The 15,632-nt window shown below is 55.2% G+C and overlaps 2 protein-coding genes across 5 annotated transcripts in view; both read left to right on the forward strand.

Moving 5' to 3' along the window:
• DPH1 (diphthamide biosynthesis 1) overlaps window positions 1–3,702 on the forward strand; it is a 60,797-nt gene extending 57,095 nt beyond the window's left edge. For 2 of the 4 annotated variants that reach the window (XM_077836598.1, XM_077836602.1), the window contains 2 exons: window positions 614–748; window positions 925–1,135. In XM_077836598.1, the coding sequence (XP_077692724.1) occupies window positions 614–748; window positions 925–1,068 (279 nt within the window). In that variant the 3' untranslated portion in view covers window positions 1,069–1,135. Of the gene's footprint in view, window positions 1–613; window positions 749–924; window positions 1,136–2,670 lie in introns of those variants that run through there. The other 2 variants (XM_077836601.1, XM_077836600.1) reach the window with 2 other exon arrangements.
• A 1,901-nt stretch (window positions 3,703–5,603) lies between these two features.
• Window positions 5,604–6,879, forward strand: OVCA2 (OVCA2 serine hydrolase domain containing). Its single transcript, XM_077836487.1, has one exon. The coding sequence runs from the start codon at window positions 5,604–5,606 to the stop codon at window positions 6,306–6,308; it is 705 nt and encodes a 234-aa protein (XP_077692613.1). The 3' UTR covers window positions 6,309–6,879.
• Window positions 6,880–15,632: the final 8,753 nt, after the last annotated feature.

The following is a 15,632-nucleotide window of genomic DNA, read 5'->3' on the forward strand; positions in this document are numbered from 1 at the left end:
AAGGCAGAGGCTCCAGGAGCCGGGCACAGGCAAATAACAGCATGGGAAATTTGTGCCTGGTTGTAACTAAGCCACCCCTATCAGTGCAGACAGGGACTAAGGGGCCAGCAGCACATTATTTTAGGGAATATTGATGGACACGTTTGTAATTCTCTGCCTGGTCTTCGTGTCCCATCGGGTGAGAGGGCCAGTCATAGCCACCCGCCACACCACACGGAGTGCTGCAGGGTCGTTCTTCATGTGCTCCCAGTCGTCTCTGCTCCCCCCACCACGTCAGAGCGAGCACCTGGATTGTTCCTAATGCTCTGTCATGATTTAATATGCAGTGCAGCCCCAGTGCTGCGAGCTTCCCCACAGCAATGCGCAGTCAGGGACGCCAGAACTGCGAGCTTCCCCACAGCAGTGCCCTCTTAGTACCAAGCACCTCAGAAAGCTGCAGACTCTGATTGGAGTTTAATGCTCCTAGCCATTATACTAAGTCATTAAAGTGCATGTGTGGAGCAGTCTGAGCCCCCGGCACCTGCTGAGAGAGGCTGGTACACCGGTCGCTTCTCCATGCGACTCCCCTGTGTGCTGGGTCCTTTGTTGTGGTGACATGACTTTGCACCCACAGGCTGCTGTGGCTCTGAAGGAAATCGAGTGGCAGCAGACTTACCCCATGGATTTCTACGCCGGCCAGTCCCTGGGGCCCTGGACAGTCAACCATGCCAGCCACCAGTCCCAGAGGGGCACCAGCCAGCCCACGCAGGTAAGGGACCTGCAATGGGGTTGCAAGGAAGAAGGGTCCCTGGGGCGACACAAGCTCTCACTGCTGCTTCCTCCTGACCCATTTCTCTTAGGATGATGCTGGGGAACATGGCCACAAACCTGACCCAGCCAAGGCCTTGGCTCCTCCTGAGCCTCACCCCTCCCCTTTCACCCTAGGCCAGGGATCAGCAACCTTTGGCATGTGGCCCGTGGGCTGAGGGATGTGCTGGCCTCCGCTTCCCGCAGCCCCCATTGGCCTGGACTGGCAAACCACAGCCAGTGGGAGCTGCGATCTGCCGAACCTGCAGACACTGCAGGTAAACAAACCGGCCTGGCCCGCCAGTGGATTTCCCCGACGGGCCCGCACCAAAAGCTGCCGATCCCTACCATAGGCAGTCAGGAGGCCTGCTGCTGCTGTGCACAGGAGAAACACCCTGTGCTGCCTGCACCTGGCCACCAGAAGGCACCAGAGGACTGCAGGTGCTCAGAGCGCCGCACACAACAGGTACAGACAAAGCCAGGAGCAGGAGGGAGCTGGGCCCTGGCCCTGCACTTTCCATTCTCTGTCCCCCAGGTGGTGCCCCAGTACTCCCTAGGGATGGAGGGGACAGTGCCAGAGCCCTGGGCAACGAGACCCTGGGATAGCTCAGTGGTTTGAGCATTGGCCTGCTAAACCCAGGGTGGTGAGTTCAATCCTTGAGGGGGCCACTTAGGGATCTGGGGCAAAAAGTGGGGATTGGTCCTGCTTTGAGCAGGGGGTTGGACTAGATGACCTCCTGAGGTCCCTTCCAACCCTGGTATTCTATGATTCTGTGAGATACCAGCCCTTGGGACAGGTTTAATTCCTGCTTCTCTGGGTTTCGGGTTTTCCTGTTGGCGAAGGAAGCCACCCCTCAGCCTGTGCTGCGACGTGTGCGGAGAGCACCACCCAGTGGCTCCAGCCAGTGGCTGGTGATAATGAAATGCTTGGCACTGGTCCAGCACTCAGCAGCCGGATCTGCCCCCATCCCTTGCCCTCCCCATTGGCCTGGAAAGAGGCACAGACTTTCACCTAAGGTCATGTGGCAAATGGACCCAGGACTTCCAGCCTCAAGCTCCAAATCCGAAGCCCATTCCAGTGCTGGCCCCATGCTGTGGCTGTGTGTGTCAGAGGGAGTCTGTGGCAGGGATGCTGAGCAGCTTTCCTTGCTGTGGCTTCCCAAGAGGTCAGCTCCCTCTGGGGTGGAGCAGGCCTGGCAGAGTCCTCTGGGGTCATTGCTGAGCCAGCTCACCCCACTAGTAAATGCTCCCGCTCCCCACCATGTGTGGCAGAGTTGGATGCTCTCAGGGTTAGGCTCAGACCAGGGCTCCCCACTCTCGCTGGGTATGTCACAATACCCCAGCACAAGGAGCTGGTGTCTAGAGGACTTTCTGGGAAGTGATTTGAGGGGCCAGCAGGACTGGAGTGGCTATGAGAAGCAGCAGTCTTCTCTGATCTGTATCGGCTCTTCCCGCTGAGATATGGGACTGGGAGCAGGCACTCCTCTGAGTTATTGTAGCTGTTTCTGTAACAAGTGGCAGCTGCTCAGTGCCTGTCTGGAGTGTGATAAGCAGAAGCAGCACAAAGGGCTGTGTCACAGCCTGTCACTTGTTCACCGTAGGGCAATGCAGGAGCATTTATTGGTGTCATCTGCCTAGGAAATGAGAGGGGAGGCTTAGCGTGCCCATAAATCCACTCTGGGAACACGACTTCCAGTACTTAAGCTTTCTGCAGGGGATGGAAAGGAGACCAAGATAACCTAATAGGGGCCACAAGGGGAGTGGGGCAGGTGTGTTTCAAGGGCAGCAGCTGGGACTAGGGAGCAGGCATGGTGATAGGATGGTACTGGCAGAATCCTGGGGTTGGATGCTCTTCTGAATGGTCTCTCTCTCTCTCGGCCGTAGAGGAAGCTGCCTGAACCTTTGGTACCAGTGGATGCTGGTGTGGGGAAGCAATGCACCGACTGCAGCTGTCAAGACAAGGCCCCAGTGCAGCCACAGCACCCCTGAACCCCCAAGCCATGGGGATATTGGCAGGTACAGCCCTGCAGTTACTAGCCTGGAAAAAAGCGCACCCAGCTTTGCTCTCAGGAAGGGCTGTCTCTGACTTCAGAGCTGGTGAAAGGGGCCAGTTCAACAGCCCTGTAGATTGATTGACTGGCACCCAGAGTAGGCAGTGGCAGGGCCCCTCTCACACTGCCCTGGGAAACCATCTCTCAGTGGCTGGCCCATTCAGCCCGAAGTGTCTCCATGGAGGCTGCCTGAAAGGACCAGCTGTAGCAGTGGTTACTGTGATAGGGACTGTTCCCTGGGCACTGAACCGAGATCCCCCCATTGAGGAACAGCTGTGCCCAGACCATGATTAATTTGCATTGAAATGCCCTGTGTGTACAACAGAGAGGTGGAAATGGTGCATGCCAAGGCCCTTAAACTCTGCTGGGTTTCGGACGTAGTCTCACTAACTGGGGATGTTTAGAAGCACAAAGTTGGGAACAGTGCTGAGGTTCCGATTGCACCCCGTCTGCTGTCTGGGGAAGATTGATTTTACGCCAACACACTGCTCCGTTCCCCTCGGTGCCTCAGCCCCCGTGTACAGACATCAAGGCTCAGTCTGGGGGTGACAGTGAACTCTGACTTACACACTGTGGTTACCTTGATAAATTTGCCAGTTGCAGCGGAGGGACAGATTCTTTATCAGTTTGTGTTTCACCTTCCGTAGTTTGCAAAATCCTCTTTGAAACTTGGAAATAAAGTGTCCTCCAGCCCCAGAGGCCTTGGACATGTGGGCAGATGTGGACTCTCCTCCCGGGGCCTTGGTTCTACTCACAGAGCAGCCTTCACCTGCTATTACTAGTGCCTGCCCAGCGTTGCTCCTGATTACATGGACATAAAGGAGAAGAGAAACAAGCCCTGTGTCTCTGCCAGAGCCGATGTTAACTTGCCTCTTTTGCTTGGTTGTCTTTGCTCTGTCACCAGTGGCATTGCTCGGGGGAGCAGAGGGAGATAAATGGTGCAGGGGCAAGGGAGGGAGAGGGGCTCACAGAAGAGGGGGACAGGGCAGGCCCTGTAAACATACTGGCTTCCAAAAAAAAAAATTACTGTAGGGAATCCAGATGTCAAAGTTGTGTAGCTACCCCTCTATACGAACCCACAGCCCCTGGCTATCCCGCCATGGGCCTCTGCACAGCTCTGCTGGTGCCCCTCAGTCCTGACCCACAGCCCCCCGCTACCCCGCCCTGGGCTTTGCCAGGCCCCATCGCTCTGGATCCACAGCCCCCCGCTACCCCACCATGGGCTTTGCCAGTCCCCCTCACTCCGGACCCGCAGCCCCCCGCTACGGGCTTTGCCAGTCCCCCTCGCTCCAGACCCGCAGCCCCCCGCTACCCCTCCGTGGGCTTTGCCAGTCCCCCTTGCTCGAGACCCACAGCCCCCCGCTACCCCGTCATGGGCGTTGCCAGGCCCCCTCGCTCCGGTCCCGCGGCCCCCCGCTACCCCGTCATGGGCTTTGCCAGTCCCCCTTGCTCCAGACCCGCAGCCCCCCGCTACCCCGTCATGGGCGTTGCCAGTCCCCCTCGCTCCGCACCCGCAGCCCCCCGCTACCCCGCCGTGGGCTTTGCCAGGCCCCTTCGCTCCGGTCCCGCGGCCCCCCGCTACCCCGCCATGGGCGTTGCCAGGCCCCCTCGCTCCAGACCCTCAGCCCCCCGCTACGGGCTTTGCCAGGCCCCCTCGCTCCAGACCACAGCCCCCCGCTACCCCGCCGTGGGCTTTGCCAGGCCCCTTCGCTCCAGTCCCGCGGCCCCCCGCTACCCCGCCGTGGGCGTTGCCAGTCCCCCTCGCTCCGGATGACAGCCCCCCGCTACCCCGCCGTGGGCGTTGCCAGTCCCCCTCGCTCTGGACCACAGCCCCCCGCTACCCCGCCGTGGGCGTTGCCAGGCCCCCTCGCTCCAGACCCTCAGCCCCCCGCTACGGGCTTTGCCAGGCCCCCTCGCTCCAGACCACAGCCCCCCGCTACCCCGCCGTGGGCTTTGCCAGGCCCCTTCGCTCCAGTCCCGCGGCCCCCTGCTACCCCGCCGTGGGCTTTGCCAGTCCCCCTCGCTCCAGACCACAGCCCCCCGCTACCCCGCCGTGGGCGTTGCCAGGCCCCTTCGCTCCAGTCCCGCGGCCCCCAGCCTGCCCCACCGTGGGCTTTGACAGTCCCCCTCGCTCTGGACCACAGCCCCCCGCTACCCCGCCGTGGGCGTTGCCAGGCCCCTTCGCTCCAGTCCCGCGGCCCCCCGCTACCCCGCCGTGGGCGTTGCCAGGCCCCCTCGCTCCGGTCCCGCGGCCCCCCGCTACCCCGCCGTGGGCGTTGCCAGGCCCCCTCGCTCCGGTCCCGCGGCCCCCAGCCTGCCCCTGCCCCACGGCTCTTCTCCCCCGCCTGGCGCCCGGGGCTAGGCCCTGCCCCAGGGCTGACAGGCCGGGGGGGTCATGGCTTGTACTGCTCCGGGGGAGCCCGCCGCGCCAACACGGTCCTGGGGCCCCTTGGCGGGGCGGGGCGGGGCCCCCAGCCAGGGGGTGCAGCGGGGGCGGGGTGGGGGCCCTGAGAACAATGCGGGCTCGGCCTCGACCTGGCGCAGGGGGCGGGGGGCGGGGCGGGGCTGGGGGCTCCTGTCCCAGGCCTGACAGCCCAGCGGGACCCCCCCGGCTCCGCCCTTCAGCACCCGCTGGCCAATGAAAACCCGCATTCAGCTCCATGGCAACGCTAGTTCCGCCCCGAGCTAGGGGCAGAGGCGTTTCCGGCAGGCGGGGCTGCCGTATTTTCCTGTTTGAAAGCCGGATATCCGGTTTCGGTGACCGCCATGTCTGGGGGGAAGCCGCCGCTGCGGCTGCTGGGTCTCCATGGCTACGGCCAGAACCAGCGCAGCTTCCACGCGCGGACCGGGGCGCTGCGCAAAGCGCTGCGGGGCCGCGCGGAGCTGGTGACCGTGAGCGCGCCCCACCCGGCGGGGCCCGGGCCCGAGCCCGAGCCCGCGGACCGGCTCGCCGGCTGCGGGGTTCCCGGGCCGGGCGGCCCCGGCGCCCGCTGCTCTCCGTCCCCGCAGGACGCCGATCCCCGCTGCTGGTGGTTCCCCAGGCCTCGGGAGGGGGCGCTCGGGGCCCGCGAGGAAGCCGCCCCTTGCCAGGGGCTGGAGGAGTCCCTGGAAGCCGTGGCCGGGGCCTTCGCGGCCCACGGGCCCTTCGACGGGCTGCTGGGCTTCAGCCAGGGCGCGGCTCTGGTGGCCCGTGTGTGCGCCCTGAAGCAGCGCGGGGACGCGCGGTTCCCGTTCCAGTTCGCCGTTCTGGTCGCCGGCTTCGAGAGCAGCGGCGACCAGGAGCCCATCGCCGTGCCCTCGCTCCACGTCCTGGGCGACGCGGACCGGGTCATCCCCCCAGCACGGAGCAGAGAGCTGGCTGCCCGCTTCGTTGATCCCGCAGTCCTTACCCACCCAGGGGGACACTTCGTTCCTGCCTCTGCGCCCCAGAAGAGAGCCTATCTTGAGTTCCTGGCGAAGTTTTTGAAATAGAAGAGGAGGGACCTGCCCTTGGGCGTGGAGGGAGGAGAGTAAAGGAGCTCTGTTTACTTGTTTACAAACTGTTTACTTAGATGACCCAAGAGAAAGTTGAGGTGATGCGATCAGTCCACCAGTACCTACTGGGGGAGAAGATTTCTGATTAGCAGAGGGCTCTTTAATCTAGCAGGTAAATTATAATAAGATCCCGTGATTAGAAGCTGAAGCCAGACAAATGAACGTTAGAAATAAGGCACATTTTTAACACAGTAACAACCATTGGACCATTTTACCTCGGGTTGTGGCGGATTCTCTGGCACATGGAATCTAAATCAATACTAGATGGCTTTATAAATGAAACTCTTGAAGTTACAGGTTTGATGCGGGAATCACTGGTTGAAATTCAATGTTTTGTGTTATGCTGGAGGACAAACTAAATGGTCAGACTATTTCTGGTGTTAAAAATCTACAACTCTTATCATGGGTCTTATAGCACAGAAGATGTGAGGACAGGTGGAGTTCGGTCACAGGAGATGCATATTTGGTGATATAATCCATAATAAATGGAACTCCAGTTGAGCTGTCATCCATGTGTCTGCGTAGGCTCCAAAGGTCTCTATGTTCTCCTGCCACTTGGATGGGCTAAGGACGGGGCATTTGCTGCCTCACTTCAGATACAGAATTTCTTTGGAGAAATAACTCAGGAGAATATTAAACCCTCCCTGCCTTTGCTCTTTACATCTTTCCCATTTTCTGCAATCTCATTTTGTAGAGCATCAAAGCACTAGCATGAGGAGCCTTGTAATGGAAAGGCCACACAAGTCTGTGATGTAGTTTTTCTTGTGGTCTCTATGGAGACTTCTCTGGCTGCTCTGAGACACAGAATGAGAGGTTGGTGCAGAGCAATGGGGTCTTGCACAGCCTTTATGCCCAATAGTGGTCCCCACAAAGAAAACCAGCTACTTGGCCAAACTTGGTGCAAAGCTGCTACTTTCTAGCTCTAGAAAAGATCCCATCTGCCCCTCTGCTGGTGCCAAGGCATTTGGTACATTCCCCCTCTTAGCTAAGAAGTTCTTGTGCACATCCGGCCCTGAGGAGCTAGATTTAATTTCACTCCTTGCAGTTTGTCCCATACCAAGTGCATTTTCTCAAAGGAATAACTTTGGAGTGTGAGAGTCCTGCTTGCCAAACCTAGGCCAGATCTTTGGCTTAGACATTTTTCTGGAACATACAGTTCCAGGGGGGAAAAGAGGGGGGAGGGTTGGGGGTCCTGCTGGGCTTCTCACACTGGTTGTACTAGCCACTCTTGAAGTGGAGTCTGCTGTATCTGAGGCCAAGGATACTTCCCTGAAAAGAGTCTGAGTCAAGAGCTTCTGTTAAAAGGTTTCTCTCTGAAAACACCTGTTCCAGAACAACACAACCTGTGTCTCTCAACAGAAGAGAGAACTTCACAGTTATACCTCACAGTGATGATGATGCCCCAGTTCCCAGAGGAGATTCATACCTTCTGCTAGGTCAGGGGTGGGCAAACTTTTTGGCCTGAGGGCCACATCTGGGTGGGGAAATTGCATGCAGGAGCAGGGGGTTGGGGTGTGGTAGGGAGTGTGGGGAGTGGGAGGGAGTGTGGTGTGCAGGAAGAGGCTCAGGGCAAGGGGTTGGGGCAGAGGAGGAGTGTGAGGTGTATGAGGGGGCTCAGGGCAGGGGGTTGGGGTGCAGCAGGAGGCTCAGGACAGGGACTTGGGGTGTGGGGTACAGGAGAGGTTCAGGTTCCAGCCTGGTGCTACTTGCCTGGAGCGGCAGCAACACTCACCAGTGCTAGGGCAGGCTCCCTGTCTGCCTGCCTGGCCCCGTGCTGCTCCCGGAAGCAGCTGGCACTAAGGCCCCTGGGGGCAGGGGGCTCCACGCACTGCTCTTGCCATGCCTCCAGGTACCTCCCCTGAAGCTCCCATGGGCCACGCTTCCCTGTTCCTGGCCAATGGGAGCTGCGGGGGTCGGCGCCTGGAGGCGAGTGTAACGCATGGAGCCCTCTGCCCCCCGCACTAGGGGCAACAAGGATGTGGTGCCAGCCGCTTCTGGGAGCGGCGGCACAGAGGTGGCAGTGTTGCAGGCTGGATCCAAAGCCCTGAGGGGCCGGATCCGGCCTGCGGGCCATAGTTTGCCCACCCCTGTGCTAGAGACTAACAGGACAGTATTGTGGTATCAGAGGTGGTATCTTGGCAGCTGCAGGGCAGGTGAAGAAATCCCAGTTGTTGCTGTAAGGGGGAGATGATAATGTTGTCCAGGAATGATCCTTGAAGACCGCACAGTACTGCTAATGTATTTGTAGATCTAGGTGAGGGTAGAAAGAGTCCTGCAACTATCAGGGTGGTAGGCAGATCTATGCTAAAGTGCCTTGGGTTGCTGTGACAGGAGCATTTTGCCCTCTCGTGGTAGCTGTGCTAATTGTAGGATTTAAAACTATCCACCCTGACTGGTGGCCACAGTTCAGTCACTGTAGTAAATGGATAAATCACACCCCTGTGACTATAAGGAACAGACTGTGAGATGGCCACTTCCAAAATTGCTTGAGCTAAAAGTCATTCTCCATGATCTCCATAGTACCAAGACACATCCTATGGGTGAGCCAAGCAAGGGAGGTGAGAGAACCAGCATTTGCAGGTATGATTCTGTCTGATAGAGGATGGTGACAATACAGTGGCAGGTCTGGCTTCAGCCAGCAGAGGGCCATGGTTTTCCCAGCTCAAGATCAGGTCTGAATCTATACCAGCAGTGGGTTCTGCGCACACATAACTCGGCTGTGAATGTGTTGCAAGCGTTGAGCCACTGCGTAGGAGGGTGTCGCCCAGGTGCCAGCAGAGAGGATTCAGTGAAAGGGAGACCTGCCCTTCTCCACCCCAGGCAGACAAGCTGCCACAACTTCCCCATGTTCCTTCCGAGTCAGGTTCAGCTTTCTAAAGGCTTTTGAGATGGGACGCAGGGAGTGCTGCACTCACAGCAGAAGTAGCTCTGCTCTAAGGGGGGGCTCAAACTCTTGGGAAGCCCGTATTTCAGAGTGAGACGAGAACAGTTAGATGCTCTTTGTTTTGGTGTTCCTCGTTCCGCTGAGCTGTTCTTAATATGAAAGGGGTGCAGCTGGACAAGCACTTTGCAGAAACCAAGTTTGAGTCAATTATTTCAAAGATGTAATTTTTCACACTCTGGCTACGAGTGTCTGCAGCAATTTTCATGGATTAATCAATAAGGGAGGAACTCCTTCCCCCAAGCTGCAGTGTAGCAACTGCCTCCTGCCTCTACTGGGTTCTCCAGACAGACACAACAGAGCTTGACATGCCTCTTTATCTTTAGCCCTGTGCTAAATAGCACAGGCTAGTGCACATCAACTCTCACCTGCAGCCCCTTATCCTACAGCTCTTGTCAGGGTGGAGCAAGGGGGACCAGGAAGAAAGCACCATACCAACTTTCACTTGTACCCTGAACAGAACTGAACCAAAGCTGTGTGTGGTAAGGATCTGTACATGCCTCTTAGGTCTCTGGTACCTGCTTCCCTTCAAAAATATAAATCGGGCTGGTTTGTAAAGGTATTCGGGCATATGAAGATGCAATTAAGCACCTAGTAGGATTTTTTAAAGCACTACAACTCCCATGGAGTTAAGTACTACGCAGGTTTTTCAAAAGTGCCTATCTGCAGGTGCCTGAACACCTTTACAGACCTGGCCCTTTATGTGAGGATAACACAACGCTTTACAAAAGGTCAGTGCCACTAACGGCAGACTAGAAGAGGGAAGTGACTTGCCCAGGGACACACAGTGAGTCATTGCAGAATTGAAAATGGAACCCGAGTCCTGCTCCCTTTAACTAACTAGACAATACAACTTCAAAACTCTGTCTGATGTAAAGTAGGTATTACCTTGCTGTGTGTCCATCTGTGGGCAGCAATACAAAACTGATATTAAAGACCCATCTCCATGCATGCGGGCTGCTCTGCGGCTCAGACTCAAACCCTGAGTTTGAGTATCACTCTGGAAAGGCCTGGGTATGAGGGGAGCACAGAACAGCTTTGGGGAGTGCGACTGGAAAAGAAATAGAGGAAGATCTATCCCAAAAATCACTCCCACTGTTGGCGCTAGTTGTCTGTTGGTAGAAAGTCCAGGGATTGAATGAGCCATAGCTACTGAGCTCCCCTGGCTTCTAGAGAGGGGCTGTCCGTGGCAGCATTGGGACGTGGCAGTGAGGCAGAGGTGTGGGAGAAGCGTGCCCAGTCACAGCCTGTGACTGCAGGACTGTACTGCTGTCACGAGCACAGCATTCCCTGAGGAGGCCTGTTGGCATTATTCTCTGAGGAGGAAGAGGGTGGGCCAGCAAGTTGTGCAATGGACTCGCTGAGCTGAGTTGCAGTAAGGAATGACTCAACTACTAATGCTAACGGATTCCAGACAATGATATTTCACACGCTGTCCTTTACAGTTTGACTTTCAGAGCGGTTTGGATGGCTCTGGTCTCTTGGCTGCTTGTATTTACTTCTTAATGGCCCTGGTGTAATGATACCAGTGACTAGTGTAAGGTTCTCTGTTGTGCGGCCCTGTTCCCTGCAATAGCTTGTAGCAGCTAGGTCTCTGAAGGTGGGAGCTTCTTCACAGCCGTGCCCCTGTTTATCATGGGACCAGCAGGCAATAGGTGAAAGCTCTGCTTCTCTCTTCTCCTTCAGTATGGTGGCTCTGCGTAGGAGAAGGGCTTGAGCATGCCTCTTACCGTTAACAGAGCTGTCATTTCAAGCCCCACTTTTGCTGTTGGGAGCAGTCTCTCTCTGCCCCCTCAGCTGAACTGAGCCTATTTAAAGGTCTGCAAACTTCTCCTCCCACTAGTCAAAAGTATTGAAGGGGAAATAGGTAGGGCAGTTAGAACTTTGGCTTGAAGAGAAGAGACTAATGTCCGAACCAGTGAAACCTCCCCCATCCCCTTCCAAACCCCACGTGTCCTTCCACATTCCTCATCAGCTCCACCTATCTAACTCTATTCCCCCTTCTCAGCGGTGGCACAACTTCCAGCCAATCCCACCCCTTCTCCATTTCAACATGAACTGTCCCCAGTCTAGATCCATTCCTGATCCCGCTAATTCTGTATCTGCCAAAGCCATTCAGCCCAGACCCCTGCAATGGGGTGCATACTGAACAGAGCCAGGGGTTTCCAGGCACTGCAGATATGAAACCCAGAACCACAAGCCGAGCTTCTTACTCAGCTCTCTTTGCCTTTCCTTATAAATGAGAGTGCTTCTAGTAAGTGTCTGACAACGTGATGAGACTGACGCATGAGACTGGGGTGATGGTACAAATGGAAATCATCAACATGTTTCACAGACAGTTACGCAACTCAAACCCCTGAGTCCAAGCTTGTCTGTATGCCTGGAATGTATTTGGAACCATTTCCTCAGCCCGGAAGGGGGCAGACAGGAGAAAATGCATGCAGAGTGGGGAGAAAAGTGTTGAGCAGAGGGGGCAGAGAGGAAACGTAAAGGGGGATGTGGACAGGAAGGAAGGAGTGTATGTTGCAGAGGGGAGTCATGTTGAATCACTGCAGGCAGGCAGGTGTGGAGAGACGAGGTCATTCCCTGCCCCTGTTGTCTGCATTTGGCAAGGAGCAAAGACACATGGTCTCAAATAAAATATCTCCTCCTCCCACATTTAACCCACAGAATCTTCCAGTTGTGTCTGAGTCACTCTTGCTTCAGCTCCCTTTCTCCTTGTTTTCGATGGAAGTTTTCCATGGAAACTCATGCTGGGCTGGGCCACGAGCTGGGATAAACACATGGCTAAATCACAAAGGCCACTCAGCCAAGAGCTGTCAGATGGTAACAAAAGCATGTGCTACGTAAAGACACCGACTCTGAAAAAGCCAGATTCTCGCTGCAGCTCTAGTAAAACCAAAGGGAGGGTGGGCCACCAGGCTGTACTCTAGGGGAAATACGGCCCTAGAACCATATCTCCTCTGACCAAGAGACCCCTGTGCTCCTGTCTCAAGCAGCCCTCTTCCAGGAGCACAGCAGAGAAGCAGTCATTTCTTGGTCCCTTTGTGCAGAGACAAGTTGGGGAAAAAGACACTTTCCCAACACAGGAGAGAACAAGGAAGGCAGGACGCTCCAGGCCTGACCACCTTCTGCTGCTAAATAGGGGTCTGTGCACCTGTCTCTTAATTGCACCCAGGTAAAAACAAAACCAAACCCGAGGCTTTTATTATGTATTTCTATGTTAGCATTATGCTGAGACTGCAGAAGTGCCTTGGGAAGGGGGGGCTCAATCAGTCAAATTTGTACTTTCTCTGATGTCCATGGTGATTCAAGTAATAGCTGATGTGCATACGGACACGGTAATACACTTTTTATTGAGTCATTTTTCTTTTAGATGGGCTGCTTTTTAGGGCAGGAATAGGTGGCAGAATCCCAGTGCAGAAACAAGCGAGTCCTGTCACGGACCATAAGTAGCTACAAGCAAATGATAATTCAGCCTCAGCTGTGGCAGAGACAAGGCACAAATCCCTCCCCTCCTCTGGCCTGCCTCTACCCTTTGGTATTGAATTCCCAGCCACTCGGAAACAGAGAAAGTTGGGTTCCAGTTTAATAGAATCCATGATATTTTTAAGAACTCTTTGGGAAGCAAAATTAGCTCCACTGTGTAAGTTATGGCTTAAAGCCCTGATGGAAAAATAAAGTTGGAGCTCCTTCTCTCCTGGGATGACTGTGTGGGGGACGGATGGCCAGATCAAATGTGCATGAGTGGCATTCTGAGTTGCTCTCCCCACTTTTGCAGTCCTTCCAGTGCCTTTGTGCATGGTGCTGTATCTTGTCTGGGTAACCCCTACCTTCCTCTCCATGAAGGGCCTTTATTTAGGGAAGTGATTTGAAGATTCTAAGGATTTTCCTTCCTCTGAAAAATACTTCTAGAGCCTGATTCAACTCATTCTAGCAGATGAAATCCCTCCCGCTGGTTTGACTGGGTCTTGGATTGGCCCATAAGAGAGCAGGAATGATTCAGGCTTTAGACCACTGGTTTTCAACCTTTTTTTCATTTGTGGATTACTAAAAAATTCTGAATGGAGATGCGGACTCCTTTGGAAATCTTAGGCATAGTCTGCGGTCCCCCAGGGGTCCATGGACCACAGATTGAAAACCAGTGCTTTAGGCAAGAGCTTGCTTGTGTCGTCATGAGGTTTGTGCTGGAGGGAAAGCTAATGTTCCCAGGGAGGAGAGGATACAAAACCCCTAAAGCCTTCATCCTCTTCATGATCCCCTTGGGCAGGGGTGGCCAACCTGAGCCTGAGAAGGAGCCAGAATTTACCAATGTACATTGTCAAAGAGCCACAGTAAAAGCCCCCCATCAGTACCCCCTCTCCTGTTTCCCAAAGCCTCCCACCCACCAGCAGCCCCGCCGATCAGCACCTCCCCTTCCCTCCCGATCAGCCGTTCCATGGAATGCAGGAGGCTGGGGCGGGGGTGAGTGAGGGCACTGCAGGCTCAGAGGAGGAGGCGGGAAGGGGTGGAGTGGGGGCAGGGCCTGTGGCAGAGCCAGGGGTTGAGCAGTGAGCACCCCCCGGCACATTGGAAAGTTAGCACCTGTAGCTCCAGCCCCAGAGTCGGTGCCTGTACGGAGCCACAGGTTGGCCACCCCTGCCCTTGGGTATCTAAGTCGCTACCTCAGTCCACGGCCAGGCGTTAGCTGACCTAGCCGAGTGCAAATTCACTGTTACTGAAAGGTGGTTTGGGGAGCTGGTGCAGTGGGTTTAGACAGAATCAAGGCCTCCACATTTTTACTGCAAATAACTTAGTAGCAGATGCAACTAGATTTCAGTTGCTCGATTTGACACTTGGAGGTTGAGTTTAAGAGCAGGACTGTTAGGGGAGGGAGAAAATCCCAACTTGCTCTCTGGAGCAGCCTTGCGGCCTTTCATGTCTGTAATGGTTTGACAACAACTTGGCCACCTCTCATCAAGTTTAATGTCAGGGTTGAGCAATACCCAAAAGACATGACCCACTACAGAGAGCGTTACACAGGCTAGTATCAGAGACCCAGTTCATGGTTTGCCTCCATGGGAGAGAGACACGGGCGTAGCTGTCTGATAGATGAGCCATGAGAGCTGGACAGAGCCGATAGCTGGATGGGTGTGGACAGCATTGCTAAACTGTGGGTGTAATGACAGGTTTCAGAGTAGCAGCCGTGTTAGTCTGTATTCACAAAAAGAAAAGGAGGACTTGTGGCACCTTAGAGACTAACCAATGTATCTGAGCATAAGCTTTCGTGAGCTACAGCTCACTTCATTGGATGCATCCTGTGGAAAGTATAGAAGATCTTTTTATACACACAAAGCATGAAAAAATGGATGCATCCGATGAAGTGAGCTGTAGCTCACGAAAGCTTATGCTCAAATAAATTGGTTAGTCTCTAAGGTGCCACACATCCTCCTTTTCTTTTTGTGGGTGTAATATACTTCCTCTTTACAGCTCCTCTGTGACAGAAGCTAGAAGAGCACTTGCCATCTTCAAATCCACCAGGCCCCACCAGAAGAAGGATTATTCTTCTCCAAGTAGTTGTCCTTATGGGTGCTCCTCTTCGGGTGCACCTGGGTGTCCGTGTGCCTTTGGAGATTCTCAGCAGCAGTGTCCAAGTCTATGCCCTACACAGCCTCATGTGTCAGTCTGAGGATATAGGGAAGGGTAGACGTGCCATCACTCCAGTTCCTTTTCAGCTGCCTGGGGCCTGAGACAGAGCCTCACAGTGTCCCTTAGATAGCTTGCTAACTCACTTTTCTGACTTACACTATCTAAAGGGGTCTTGGATTGTATTCTGTTATGCCATGTCCTGATCACATCCTGCTCCGGGGGTTACAGCTCACACTACCAGGGCGTGGGCCACATAAGGCTGTACTTAAGAACCATTTTGGACATCTGTAAGGCTGCAGCTGAACATCTATTCACACCTTTCCAAGCGCTGTGCTATCATCCATCTTCCCAGAGCAGATGCTGTCCTCCAATCAGGATTAGACCCTACTCCTCAGGACCCACCGCCGTAGTGTGGGCATGGCTCAGGAGTCACATGAAGTGGTGCACCCGTAGGGACAACTACCTAAAAACAAAGGAGATGTTCTGTATACGGGAACTAGGGTTCTTCAGAATGTGTTGTCCCCATAGGTGCACCACGAGCGGCTCTCCTTCCCTTCTGCTTCACACTCCGGGGGTCTTGCTGAGACGGAACCACAGGGGGGTACGGCCATCTTTCCCTACGGGCCCTCAGACCAGAGCAAGGGCAGCTGGGGCCCAAGGGGCACTACAAGCCAACGATCGCCACGCCACGA

This window comes from Eretmochelys imbricata, chromosome 17 (assembly GCF_965152235.1).
Source record: "Eretmochelys imbricata isolate rEreImb1 chromosome 17, rEreImb1.hap1, whole genome shotgun sequence".
NCBI classification, from domain to species: Eukaryota; Metazoa; Chordata; order Testudines; family Cheloniidae; genus Eretmochelys; species Eretmochelys imbricata.

Excerpts from the sequence above, each read along its gene's own strand:
- OVCA2 (XM_077836487.1), top strand. The coding sequence starts at position 5,604 with ATGTCTGGGGGGAAGCCGCCGCTGCGGCTGCTGGGTCTCCATGGCTAC.